We start from the raw sequence: 14784 nt of genomic DNA on the forward strand, positions 1-14784 counted from the left end.
TAGGTATGTGACAGAAAAAAAGGTACGTCGGTGATTACATTTCGTCGGTGACATTTTTATAACATTTATTCTAGTTATTCTAGTTGTCGATAGATGGCGCCATAATAAAAAAATAATTTTTTTTAATTAGATAATAATATTACAAATATAATCTGTATAATTTATAAGACTATACAAATCAAAGAAAATACCATTTTATAAATGCAAGAAACACTTTTGATTTGTTTTTATTCCAAATTGAAAATAAAATGTGACAACTGTCAGATTTAACTAAAATGTCATGTTAGAATAAATGTCATAAATGTGTATTAGGGAGTTTTTGTTGCTACGTAACGTACGCATCTCCGTATACGTAAAGCAACTAACGTGTCGTAGAGGATGAATGTTAAAATAGGTAGTTTTTGTAACTGCTTTAACGTAACGTAAACGAAATCGTAAAGTCATTTTTAAATTCCGTTGACATTTAAAAAAATAAAACAATGTTCACACAATATACAATTAATATACAAATGTAAAAAAAGATAATTGAATGATGAAATTGTATGGTTTTAATTGCTTCTATTTAAATATAAAAATATTATTTTTCCTTAGGTTAAAATTTTTTTATTTTTGTTTATACCTACTTTTTAGTTGTAAATTATTGTATACCTACATCAGAATTCCAGTAGGTATAATGTAAATAGTGTGGTAATATTTATTTGAAAATTTTACTGAAACTAGGTCATTTGTTTATCTAGTTATTAATTGTGGTGATCACTGTATTTCTTAAATTAATACAAGATTTGTTTGTTTTGCTTTATTAATAGACAACTTAAAAACAATAAAATTTTAAATATATTATGAAGTTCCAATTTCCAATTACAAACACAGAATAATTTTACTCAAATAGACTAAACCAATAACCAATATAACCTTAAAATGTTTATAAACGGGTAGTACGCTGATGAAATGTTCATTTGGTAGGTAATCGGGCAAGATCCTCGTGTGCATTCGGTGACTTTCGGCTCGATAGGGATGCGTATGAACCTAACGTACCAGCCCGTAACCTTAGGTAATACGTATCGCGATACGGGAGTTCAACCATTAATGCGCAAGCGTATATGTCAAAAAGATGCGTTACGTTTACGTATTTGTGTGCACAAAAACTCCCTATTATCACGGACTTACCCTTTTTCCTATCATCTGTTACGCACTGAAAAATGATCATGAGAAATACTGTACATACATTGTATTATATTAAGATAATTGTGGCAACTTCACTCTCTCAATGACGATATAGTTGTTAGCATTAAGGGGCATTAACCTCAAAATTGACAATTAATTTTGGGTGACACAAATAAACATCAAAATATGACATTGTAGTAGAACTATTTTTGACCTAATGGGAAAACTGTATCTGTTTAATTTGGAAATTAATTTTGAAATAAAAGATATTTTAAAAATTAAAGTAAAATTCGTCGGCTTAGTGACACAGAAATCTAACTACATTTTGTCTCGTTTTGAGATATCTACACCACTGAACTTACCTTAATGAGTTCTTTTGAGTGACACCTCTTTCTGAACACCTAAAACCCCAGTGAGGAGTTACGAAAACTCCTCACTACGAAACTCACTAAGGTAAGTTCAATTTCGTAGATTGAACTTCAAAATGTGAAATGTAGTTAGATTTCTGTGTCACTAAGCTGACGAATTATTAATTCATCAGTCATATACTTTGTTTTTGATTTATTTATGGACTGCCTTGCATTCAAAATCACTCATTCTATTCGTTCTAACAGCTCTATTGCACCAAAAACTCGTACTCGAACAGAAGATTCAACTAACACAGGTTAGCACAGTTGCCACAATGATCTCAATGTATATTCAATATTCCCTATTAGTACTGTCGCCAGTGGGGGTACAACGGCCTCCTTAATTCTATTGGAATATGTTTTTGTAATGTTCATATAAACCACCCTTTAGGTTGTTATTTAAAATGTTTTTAAAGTAGGTTGTTGTTGATAAAAATGAAAGTAGTAGTTTTTATGAAAAGTCAAATCTCTAGTTCTTTCTTAAATTAAATATATAAAATCTAATAGGTTATGTGGCCCCAGATTAGTGATGTAAAAAAACGTGTTTTTTTTTAATTCTAAAAAAACGAAAAAAAAAAACAATAAAAAACGTGTTTTTTTTGTTTTTAATTGTTTTTTATTAGTTTCTCAACGTAATATTAACAATATCAATATTAGGAGTTGTTTGTAAGCCTAAAAATCACCCAATATTTCAATATTATATCCAAAACATCTAGAAACTCAGTGTTTGACGTTCCTTTTTAAAAAATATTGAAACATTAAACCCTTACTGCCTTTATCTATTATTTTTTTACGTCGTTGCTTTTGGGGAATCACCGAAATTTAGCAGGACGCTCGTATTCGTTGGCGCTGAGACAACCGGGGAATTACCGATTAGCTTTTTCAGGTGTTCTGTTGTTATTTTGTGATTTACTTGCCTTGTGCCGGAAATATTTGTGTTTAGTGCTTATTTAAATAACTATATATATAATAATATTTAGTGCTAAATTTAACAAGTCTGAAATCGTTTACTGCCGAGGCTGTTGCCCTTACAAAGGCCATCCGACAAAGCCACATATTATCTGCGTGGGTAAAGGAAAAAAAAAACGAATTAAAAATAAGTTGCAGTCTTAAACTCCCAGTGCCTACCAGATGGGGATCATTAGTTCTTTGTCTACAATCATTGCTTGCTAACAAACAAATAATAAAAAGGATGGCTATCAATGAAGAAGTTGAAAAGACAGTAAGCAAACAGCCATCTTTAAAAAAATGCTCTAAGCGATATATTTTGGGACCGGGTACAAGGATACATTATGCTTCTGGAACCAATTGCTAACACAATTACCTCTGTAGAAGGTGACACACCAACGATTTCAAAATGTCTGCATTTATTTAAAAAAATGGTTAACACCTCATTAGAAAATGTCACTAAAAGTCCATTGTTATCCAAAGAGGAAGCAGATACAAGGGCAATTTTTGAAAATCGGAAGAAGTTTGCTATTTATAGTGTTCATTTTGTAGCTAACCTTTTGGATCCAAAATATCGTGGCTGCGAACTTAGCTCAGATGAGATGGTAATTTTTTTTAGGTTATAGTGGGTTTTAGTTATATTTCTATTAATTTTTTTATTTAATGTAGACTGATGCGACAGAAGTCATATACAAGGTAGCACAGAAGATGCCAGATGTCGATGAAGCAGCCGTCTTAGCTGACGTTGTCAATTTTATTGCAAAAGAATGACTATTCAAAAAGGCTTTTCTATGGAATGAGGACACAATTGCAGCTATCCTAGCTTCACAGTCAATACTGCATTAGAATCTGAACCGGAACCAATGATAATATCCAATTCAGATCAGTCGGAGTCTGTCTTTGAAAGTGATGAAGAGGAAGCTTCAGAGTCTGAAGAAAATGCAGATAGCGACGGGACGGATCAGTGTTCATTTAAGGGATTCGGTTAATTAATTGAACCTTTTCAATCATTAAGACGTTATTTTTTTTATTTGATAAATTTTTATTACTTATTTTTGCTTTGATTTTGCAAGTTAACGAATAAACTCTTCTTATTTTGTTTATACCCATGGTCTTTTTATTTAAAGGATTTATACGAAATTAATTATGAAACGAAATAATACTTATTTTGTTATAAAATTATACAGAATATTATATTTATTATATGTTTTTGTCATTAAATAAACTGTACCCACTTAAAAAATCAAAATAAAAAAAAAACGAAAAAAAACAAAAAAAACGAAGGCTTCGTTTTTTTGCAATAAAAAACGGTTTTAAAAAAAAACGGTACCGTTTTTTATTGGTTACATCACTACCCCAGATCATACTTAACTACTGCGTATATTTAGTTTAAAGTAACGGTGTGTCCGAAAAAGCAAGAAAGTATATTTAAAGACTTTGCCGGTGTGTCCGAAGTATAAGGGTTTGAAAGAAAGAACTAGACCCAGTGAAAGAAAGAACTAGAGTGGCGTGTGTCGCCGGAAATTTGAGGCAAAAAAAAATAATGGGTGACAAAATAGATATATCCACAGTTGGTAAATTTGATGGCGTTAACTTTCAACAGTGGAAGTTCCAATTGAAATGTGCCTTAAGAGCCAAAGGTATATATGGAGTTATTGATGGCTCGTTAATCAAACCAGAAGTAGCAGGAGACGAATTACAGGCATGGTTTAAAAAGGATGCCCAGGCTATGTTCACTTTAACATCTGCAGTGAGTTTAAATCAGATTACTTTGATTGAAAGTTGTCTAAAGAGATTATGGAGACCTTTGAGTCTATTTATGAGCAGAAATCAGAATCAAATAAAATGATGTTGCATGAACGGTTTCATCAATATAAGATGAGTAGCCTAGATACTATCGCTCAACACATAGCAAAAGTGCAGAATCTTGCTAAGCAAATTAAAGAAGCAGGTGATGATGTGAGTGATATTGCTATTATGACAAAAATACTGAGTACATTGCCCCAAAAGTACAGAAATGTTATACAGGCATGGTTGTCCGTAGACAGTGCTAAACAAACTATAGGTAACCTTAGAGACAGAACAAGCACTGGCAACAATGTCATTCAAAGGAAAATATGATCAGAAAGGTCAAGAAAGGGGTGTAATATGTTTTGGATGTAGAAAGCGAGGGCACATTGTCAAATTTTGCAAAGAGAAAAAGAACGAACAAGAAAACAGTAGTAGCAGGTCATATAGAAGTCATAATCGAGGCAGAGGTGGCTTTAGTAACTACAGAAAAGGTTACAAAAAGAATGACAGAGCACAAGCTGGCAACTCTACAGAAAATCAGCATGGTGGTTCTTCGAGTAGCGCATATTATAATGTTAATAATGAGAGTGCATTCAACATAGAAGAAAAACAGCTAGAAAAAGTGGATACAAGTGATGATTGGATTATGGACAGTGGTGCATCAGCACATATGTGTTACAGGGAAGAATATTTTTTTAATATTGACAGAACTTTTACATCACAGGTATCACTTGGCAATAATCAAACACTACCAGTACAAGGTAAGGGAACTATTAAAATAGAGAAGTTGATCAATGGACAATGGTTTAAATCCACTATAAATGATGTGTTATATATCCCACAGTTGAGAAAGAATTTATTTTCAGAAGGTGTTTTGACAAACAAAGGTATGAGTGTAATTAAGATTAACAATGAAGCCAAAGTATATGAAAATGAGAATCTAGCAGCAGTTGGTATAAAGGATAGAAACAACACATATAAAATGATGTTTCGCACAATAATATATAATGCATGATTTAAAGATATGGCATGAAAGACTGGGACATGTTAATAAGAAATATTTAGAAGAAATGGTAAAAATGAACTTATCAAAGGTGTTACAGAAAAGAAACAAGATTTTGTGTGTGAAGGTTGTTTGATGGGAAAGCAACATAAGAAGACTTTTAAAGAGAGACCACACACTAAGTTACCTCCTGGAAAAAGAATATTCAGTGATGTTTGTGGACCTATGCAAACTGAATCTGTACGAGGAGCACGTTACTTTGTAACATTCAAAGATGAGTACACCGGGTATAGAGTAGCATATTTTATTCGACATAAAGCAGATGTACTAGATTGTTTCAAAGTATATAATAGAAAAATTAAGGCAAAGTATGGCTATTCTGTTGAAAAACTGCATACAGATAATGGTACTGAGTATACAAATAATGCTTTCAAAGAGTATTTAGAACAAGAAGGTATAGAGTCAGAAACCACAGCAGCATACACTCCAGAGCAAAATGGCAGATCTGAGCGAGATAACAGATTAATTGTAGAAATGGTTCGATGTATGTTATACCAATCTGGAGTAGATAAGAGACTATGGGCAGAGGCAGTTAATACTGCCATCTACATTTGCAACAGAATTACAAGCAAACAGACACCAGGTTCTACAGCTTATGAACAGTGGACAGGGCAGAAACCTGTATTTGACCACATGAAAGTGTTTGGGTGTGATGCATATGTACATATTCCTGACCAGAAAAGAAGGAAACTAGAGGCAAAGAGTCAGAAGGTTATATTTGTTGGATATGACAAAAACTCCACAAATTATAGATTATTCAACCCAACAACAAAGAAAATAGTGATATCTAGAAATGTGTTTTTCAATGAGAAAATGTACAGTGCAAAGAAAGACAATGTAATCAAGATAGCAGCAGAAGATGATGTGACAATTTTTGAAATACAAGAAAATGAACTTGAAGAGAGACAAGAAGAAGAACAAATAAACGTTAATAATGAAACAGAAGTTTTACAACATGATGATAATATCAACTTGAGACCACAACGACATATACGTTTGCCAGCCAGATTAAATGATTTTGAGGTAAATTTTACTGAAGTTGATATACCACATACCACAGACATATGAAGAAGCAGTGTCAAGTAGTGACAAAGAAAAATGGAAAATTGTCATAAATGAAGAGTTTGATGCACTATTGAAAAATGAAACATGGTCTATGGTTAAGAAGCCAGACAATAAAAACATTATAGACTCAAAATGGGTGTTCAAAGTCAAGAGACATCCAGATGGCTCAATAGAAAGATATAAGGCTAGATTGTGGGCTAAAGGATATGCCCAGAAAGAAGGAATAGATTACAATGAAATTTTTGCACCAACAACAAGGTATGACTCCATAAGAATCTTGTTAGCTCTAGCCACAATAAATGACTATGAAATCATGCAGTTTGATATAAAAACAGCATTTTTATATGGACATCTTGACGAAGACATTTTTATGTCACCACCTCAGGGGCTAAAGTGTGAACCCGGACTAGTGTGCAAGTTAGATAAGTCGTTGTATGGTTTAAAACAATCACCACGGTGTTGGAATCGAAAATTCCACTCGTTCTTGGCTAACTACGGTTTTCAAAAATCATCAGCTGATCAGTGTGTTTATACTGGATATGTAGACAATATTAAAGTGATCTTAATCATTTACGTTAATGACGGTTTGTTATTTTCTGAGAAAAAGTTAGCAATGGAGACAGTTTTATGCGTGTTAAAAGACTGTTTTGAAGTGACTGTGTCAGTTGGGAACTATTTTGTCGGACTAGAAATTACAAGAAACTTAAAGTTAAAGTTAAACTTAAAGTACAATGTTTCTAAGTCAAGCAAGTTATACAAAACAGATAATAGAGAGATTTGGTCAACAAAATGCAAATCCTGTAAGTACACCAGAAGATGCCATATAGACAAGCTGTAGGTTCATTAATGTTTTTAGCCGTAGTGTCAAGACCTGACATTGCACATGCGGTGGGAGTAGTCAGCCGTTATACAAACAATTACAATGCAGCACAATGGAATGTTGTCAAAAGAATCATCAGGTACTTAAAAGGCACAATAAATTATGGCATTTGCTGTGACACATTCAATCAAGTTAACATGCATGGATACAGTGACGCAGATTATGCAGGTGATAAAGAAACTCGTCGTTCCACCACTGGCTACGTGTTTAAGATGGCAAATGGTCCTATTACCTGGACAAGCAAGAGACAGACATCAGTATCTTTATCAACAACCGAATCTGAGTTTGTAGCTGCATCACAAGCAACAAAAGAGTTGGTGTGGCTTCAAAACTTTTTATCAGATCTTGAAGAACATGCAAGTTTGCCTACCACTCTATATATAGACAATCAGAGTGCAATAAATCTGATTAAAATCTGCACTGATTAAAAATCCAGAGTTCCACCAAAGAACAAAACACATAGATGTGAAGTTCAAGTTTGTTCGTGAAAAGTATGAGCTTGGACATATGTTTCCAGAGTATGTTAATACAAAAGAACAAGAAGCAGACATCTTCACCAAAGCATTGCCTAAAAATCAATTTGAAATGCTTAGAATGAAAATTGGAATTGGGACAACAGAACAGAAATAGTAATTTGTTTTGTTAGCTAGTTTTGAATTTATTTGGTGGACATTTGTTATATTTTTTTTTATTTAAAAGGTTTGTTTATGGGTTGAACAACTTAACAAAAAGGTGGGAATATTGGAATATGTTTTTGTAATGTTCATATAAACCACCCTTTAGGTTGTTATTTAAAATGTTTTTAAAGTAGGTTGTTGTTGATAAAAATGAAAGTAGTAGTTGTTGAATAAATAAAAAGCAGTTTTTATGAAAAGTCAAATCTCTAGTTCTTTCTTAAATTAAATATATAAAATCTAATAAATTCAGATGGACTTACCCAAGTTTTTTTATGTATTTTGACCTGTAGAACACGAATTTTTTGGGTAACAGTTGATCCGGATGTCGATAAGATTGTTATAAACAAAGAACTTGAGGAATTACATAACAGCGATTTTTCGCAAAACGAAACATTTTTTTGTATTTTTTGGGTCATTCTAAGCCAAAAAGTTTTGACAAGTTTTTTTGTATGATGCATAGTTTTTGACATAAACGCGGTTGAACTTTCAAAAACTCGAAAAATTGCAATTTTTGAACTCGAATAACTTTTGATTGAAAAATAAAATACCAATTCTGCTTACCGCATTTGAAAGTTCAAGTCAAATTCTATCAGTTTTGATTACTTTCATTGCTAAAAATTAATATTTTTATTGTTAAACAAAGCTATAAACACATAGTGATTGAATGATGTTTTCAATGCATTTCTCATTTGAAATTGAACGAGTAGGCACGCATACAGACAATTTCTACATAGATTACGTACATTAAAACGCATGCATTGGGCACAGGAAACACTATGTGTTTATGGCTTTGTTTAACAAATAAAAACTTCATTTTTAGCAATGCAAATAATCAAAACCGATAGAATTTGAGCAGAGCCGGCCCATGGGTAATATTTCACCCGTGCGAATTACTATTGTGGCGCCCTCCCCCACTCGCTTCGCTCATTCTGCAAACTTTCACATGCGTGCCTTAAACGTGTACTTTTAACACTTATATCATAAATAACTATTAAATTAATAAGAATTGAACTTGAAAATGAATTAAACTTAAAAATAACAATGTTGAGCTTTGGACATAAAGTGTTAGGCCTTGTAAGGCAATGAGACATGACATTGTGTTATCATGTTATAGGCTAAGTTGAACGCAGTTAACTTTCCTAGATTTTCTCTGGGCAAACTCATTTACAGTTGCATTAACATCAATATCCTCGAGCACTGCAAACTCAATTGACATCAAAGCTAGTCCCACCAATCTGTCTTGCGACAATGAAGACCTCAGATAATTTTTTATTATTTTCAACTTGGAGAAACTCCTTTCTCCACTCGCGACAGATACTGGGAGAGTAAGGATTCGCAGTGCTACACACAAGTTAGGAAAGTTCCCTACAAATCCGTTGTCTGCTAAGTAGCTCAATATGTCAACTACGCCTTTGATTTTGCCTTTGTCTTATTTTTCGACATTGTGACCATCAATGTCACTATGCTGGCCATCAGTAAGAGCAATGTGTAGGTCCTAGCTAGCGTTACCAGGTGCCCCGATTTGCGCGGGACGTCCCGATTTTAAGGGGTCTGGTACGCGTACCGATTTGTACCTGATCGGGACTCTAAATGTCCCGATTTTCACCCACGAAAACCAATTTCAGGAGGACTTGCAGTGAATTTTATAACTAAGTTATAAAAACAAGGCACTCCTAAAAGCGGCAAAATCAAATGAGAAATATAATTTTAATAAAAAATAAATAATTTACTTAATCTACGATTTTTTTTTGTATTTTCGTCTGATTATTATTATTATGTAGGATTAAATACAGATTATAGAAACACCTTGTAGTCCAGTAAATGAACGGGAAATACGGCGATACCGTGTAATTTTCAGGATCAACTCCGAATTACATGAAAATGTGGACGGCTTGTGCCGTTGGTTGCTTTTACTCGGGGGGTGACAGTCACCTCTACTTTGGGGTGAAAAACCGCGCGTTTAAAATAAGTCCGGAGATGGATAAATTGACTAATTCTAAGCAATTTTAGTTCTATAGAATTTTAACTTAGTTAATACTTTTCGATTTATTTACGATTGAAAATGTTTATTTTTCGACAAAAAAATTACGTTTTTAGGCGATTTTCACAAATAACTCAAAAAGTAAGTATTTGATCGAAAAAATATTCTTAGCAAAAATGTAGCATAATATAAAAAAATGAAAAAAATTGTAAACTCGTAAAGTCTATAGACCCAGCAAAAGCAAAGTTTTAGCTCATGAAAAATACGTTCTTATTCGCCAAATTCCAAATCAAATATTTCAACGTGAAATAACCAAAAAATGAAGTACTTTTCGGGAAAAACCAATTAAAACTTTTTTAATAAAGATTTATTTTAAAGAAGTTTTAAAAAAGTTTCTAGCATCAAAACTAAGCGAGTTATGCTCAAAATCAAGTTGACTCCTTTTTTTTTTGTTAAAAAAATCATGAAAATCTCCCCCTTTAGCATCCCAAATGAAATTAATCGTTACCGCTTTACAAACAATTTACTTTACTTATGTATTTTTTACATGATTGAAAGGGCCTGAACGAGTCACTAATCACGAGTGTACGCAAAATATGAACAGCCATATTTTAACCAATTTTTGTCTTACAGAAAAACAAAATGAATCTATAATATTTATAAAACAAAACCTACCTACTTTTTACTCCTTGAGATTTTTAGTAACCCTAATACTTTTATTTTCCAATATTTTAGGAAAAATTTTTTTTTACTATAAAACCGTTTTTTTTTCAAAACTAAGCACTCCTAGCCGGTAAACCTTACAGATCGTATAAACAATACACATATAAAGTAAATGGTAAAGCGGTAACGATTAACTTTATTTACGGTGCTAAAAGAGGGAGATCTTCACGATTTTTTTACCAAAAAAAGTGGCCAACTTTATTTTGACCGTAACTCGCTTAGATTTAATGCTAGAGACTTTTATAGAAAACAAAATTAAAGTTTTTTTTAAACACTTAAAAAATTTTTATTAGGTTTTGCCCGAAAATAGCTTAATTTTTTGGTTATTTCAAGTTGAAAAATTCGATTTGGAATTTTTCGAATAAAAACATACTTTTGATGAACTATAACTTTTCTTTTATTGGTTTTATAGACTCGCTGAACATACAATTTTTTGCTTTTTTAAAAGCTACATTTTTACTAAGAATATTTTTTCGATAAAATTACTCGAAAAGTATTGACTTCGTTTAAAAATTATATAGAACTAAAGTTTTTTAGAGTTAGTCAGTTGATCCATTTTGGGACTTACTTTAAACGCGCTTTTTTTTACCCCCGAGAAGGGGTAACTGTAACTGCCACCCCCCAAGTAAAAGCAACCAACGGTACAAGTTCAACTTTGAAGTAGACAGTAAGTAGAACCTAAACCAGATTTTCATGCAATTAGGAGTTGACTGGAAATTACACTCCAAAACGGTCATTTACTGGGTCAAAATAAACTTGTTGTTTATTTGTCCCGATCTACAACCCTAAATCCCGATTTGTTTTTGCTGATGTACCGATTAAAAATAAATCGGACCTGGCAACACTAGTCCTAGCAGCCTTGAATGTAGAAACCTAAACAGTTGGTGATAGTATTGAAGCTGATCAAATCTGTCTCCCAGAGAAGAGATACATTGATCCAAGACCGCGTACAAGAATTTAGTTTTGAACACGATCTCAGGATCAAGAACTGTTTTATCACTAGAGTCATAAGAAAACATTTTCTTCTTTTTTCTCGGCCACAGTTCACTTTCTTTAGGGAATGCTGGGCCAACTTCAATCATTTCGGCCACTTCCCTGCAATCGACTAATATTCTGTTGAATCCTTCATCACTCCTCGTTTCTTCAAAAAATTGCTTCGTTGCAGAAATCAAAGCAAGAGAGTTTGCTATGTCCATTTCAACCTCTTGAAGTTTCTTGCTTATGAGGTTTATATTAAACAGACTCATATGCCACGTTACTAAGCATCAGATGAATCGGAAGTCTTTCAACTTTTTGGCAAAACTTGTAGCTATATTTCTTGCATATGCGTCTAGCCTTTTTTGGTCTTGACTAAATTCAAAAAGCACGTTGCACACAATGCAGAGAGCAAGGCGACGCACCGCGCCAGTCCCCCGTCGCTCAGTAGAAGAAATGGCGCGGGGTGCGCAGTATTCCACCACACATACAATTATGTCTTTTTGTCTATAATAAAATTAAAACTGACTAAGGCTTTGTGAAATATTACTAATTCATCATAAATGAATGAATAATTGGCTTAAAAATTAACATAATTTAAATAATTGATCGCTTTTTAATTTTTTTTTTTGGCTAGGGGGAAATTCGCCCCAAACCCTTGGCGCCCTGTGCGGGCGCACGGCGCGGACGGCCCTCGGGCCGGCTCTGAATTTGAGTTGAACTTTCAAATGCAGTAAGCAGAATTGCTATTTTATTTTTTTAATCAAAAGTTATTCGGGTTCAAAAATTGCACTTTTTCGATTTTTTGAAAGTTCAACCGCGTTTATCTCGAAAATTATACATCCTACAAAAAAAACTTGTAAGACCATTTTTTCCTGAAAATCACCCAAAAAATACAAAAAAATCTTTTGTTTTGCGAAAAATCGCTGTTATGTAATTTCTCAAGTTCTTTGTTTATACCAATCTTATCGACACCCGGATCAACTATTACCCAAAAAATTGGTGTTCTAGGTATGAGTCAAAATACACACACCGGCAAAATTAGCCGAACACCTTAAAAATGGGACATGTTTGATGTCACGAATTTCCTAAACCAGTAGTCCGATTTGAGTGATTCTTTTAGTATGTTATAGCCTTATTATTTAAGAATATCATTGTAATAATATTGTTGCTAGACAGCTAAATATCATTTTATACCGGGTGTAACAATAATACTGTGTTTTTTTCTTAAAGTTTGGAACACCCTGTGGAATGTTCTAGCATATATAAAATATTGAAATTAAAACTCAATTATAGCCTTAGGCTTTCTTAACATTTTCTTTTTTGATTCATTTGCTTATGTTGGAAAATAAAAAAGCTATGGGCTTTAACAACTAGCCATGTTTTTTATCAATAAATCCTCATAGTAGGGGAGAAAAGTATGCTAAATTTGCAATTACTCGAGCGTTCTTGGGACCTGGAGTGGATTGTAAATAATGGGTGGTACAACCAAAAAATGTTAAGTTAAGTTTTCCACAAAGTGTGGGACTCTCCATTTTTCAATTTAGTTTTCCATTTCCACTAATCGTTTTTTTCGATTATAGCGCCATTTATCCATAATAGGAAAAAATGTCGCAAATAAAAGTTGCTTATTTTAAGGTCAAGGATCCAAATCTGCAATAAAAATTGGGGGCTCCTATTTAATATTTTAATGTAACCCCCACCCCACCTCCGTGGGGGGATCGTGTTTGGTGCCATTCGGTAGATTTTTGAAAAATATTGAATAGGTGTATTTTGCAGTTTTACGATCTGATGTTCATTTCGCAAAATATCGCAGGGTTCGTATTTATAATTTTTAATTTACCCCCCACCCCTCTCCGTGGGGTGTCACGAGCCCCCACGGAGGTGGGGTGGGAGATTTAATTTAAAATCTTAAATAGGAGCCCCCAATTTTTATTGCAGATTTGGATGCTTTATGTAAAAATAAGCAACTTTTATTCGACATATTTTTTCGAATTATGGATAGATAGCGCTCTAATCGGAGAAAAATGATTATTTCAAATGGAAAATTAAATTAAAAAATGAAAAGTCCCCTACTTTATGCAAAAACAACCTAACCTTTTTCTGATTTTAGCACATACTCTTCACAATCCAATAGATCCCCATAATGCTCGAGTAACTGCAAATTTAGTATACTTTCCTCCCCTACTATGAGGATTTATTGATGAAAAACATGGATAGTTGTTAACGCACATAACTTTTTTATTATCTCACATAAGTAAATGAATCGAAAAGGAAAATGTTAAGCAAGCCTAAGTCTACAATCGAGTATTAATTCTAATATTTTACATACGCTAGAATATTCCACAGGGTGTTCCAAACTTTAAGAAAAAAAACACAGTATGATTGGTACACCCGGTATAAAATGGTATTTACCTGTCTAGCAACAATTCGCGGTGTGCAAGTACTTGGAAGGGAAACGAGAAACGACCGTGCGAGAGTCGCGGAGAAATATTGCAACTATCTTAAATAATTCATATTGTCAATGAAATTGTCAAATTGAGGTATATTTCATACCTTCTGTCATTGAAACAGAAAAATTATATATTGCTCCACAATATTGATATGATATGCGATTGTTATATAAAGGTAAATTTAATTAATTGTATTTTGCTTGCAGTACTGCATTTTAATAACTAATTTTATTTACTACATACAATTGTTTACGTTTTGATAGCATAACCTGAATCTTATTTTTTCTTCTTATTATTTTTTGGGGTATGGCCTTGACAATTATCCAGTAACCAGGACTAATATAATTGGCCAATATAATTAAAAGTGCGAATAAAGTTGCAGAGCGTAGAAATAGGGGTCGCTTTACAGAACTTGCACGGTCCCAATATTATTACAATGATATTCTTAAATAATAAGGCTATAGCTATAACATACTAAAAGAATCACTCAAATCGGACCACTGGTTTATGAAATACGAGACATCAAACATGTCCCATTTTTAACGTGTTCGGCTAATTTTGCCAGTGTGTGTACATAAAAAAAATTGGGTGAGTCCATCTGAATTAAGGAGGCCGTTGTACCCCCTGGCGACAGGACTATATGTCCAGCAGAACGAT

General features: G+C 33.1%; 2 protein-coding genes across 7 annotated transcripts in view; one reads left to right on the forward strand and one right to left on the reverse strand.

The window, feature by feature from the left end:
- The window catches only part of LOC126890700 (zinc finger protein 227-like), a 134549-nt gene that overhangs the window by 119402 nt on the left and 363 nt on the right, over positions 1-14784 (reverse strand). The window lies entirely within an intron of this gene.
- LOC126890703 (uncharacterized) lies at positions 2820-3725 on the forward strand. Its single transcript, XM_050659866.1, has 2 exons — positions 2820-3124; positions 3189-3725. Exons 1-2 carry the CDS (start codon positions 2864-2866, stop codon positions 3288-3290), a joined length of 363 nt encoding a protein of 120 aa, XP_050515823.1. The 5' UTR covers positions 2820-2863; the 3' UTR covers positions 3291-3725.

Source organism: Diabrotica virgifera, chromosome 8, assembly GCF_917563875.1.
Source record: "Diabrotica virgifera virgifera chromosome 8, PGI_DIABVI_V3a".
NCBI lineage: Eukaryota > Metazoa > Arthropoda > Insecta > Coleoptera > Chrysomelidae > Diabrotica > Diabrotica virgifera.

Excerpts from the sequence above, each read along its gene's own strand:
- LOC126890703 (XM_050659866.1), top strand. The coding sequence starts at position 2,864 with ATGCTTCTGGAACCAATTGCTAACACAATTACCTCTGTAGAAGGTGAC. Across the intron at positions 3,125-3,188 it reads AACTTAGCTCAGATGAGATG|ACTGATGCGACAGAAGTCAT; the intron begins GTAATTTTTTTT and ends TATTTAATGTAG.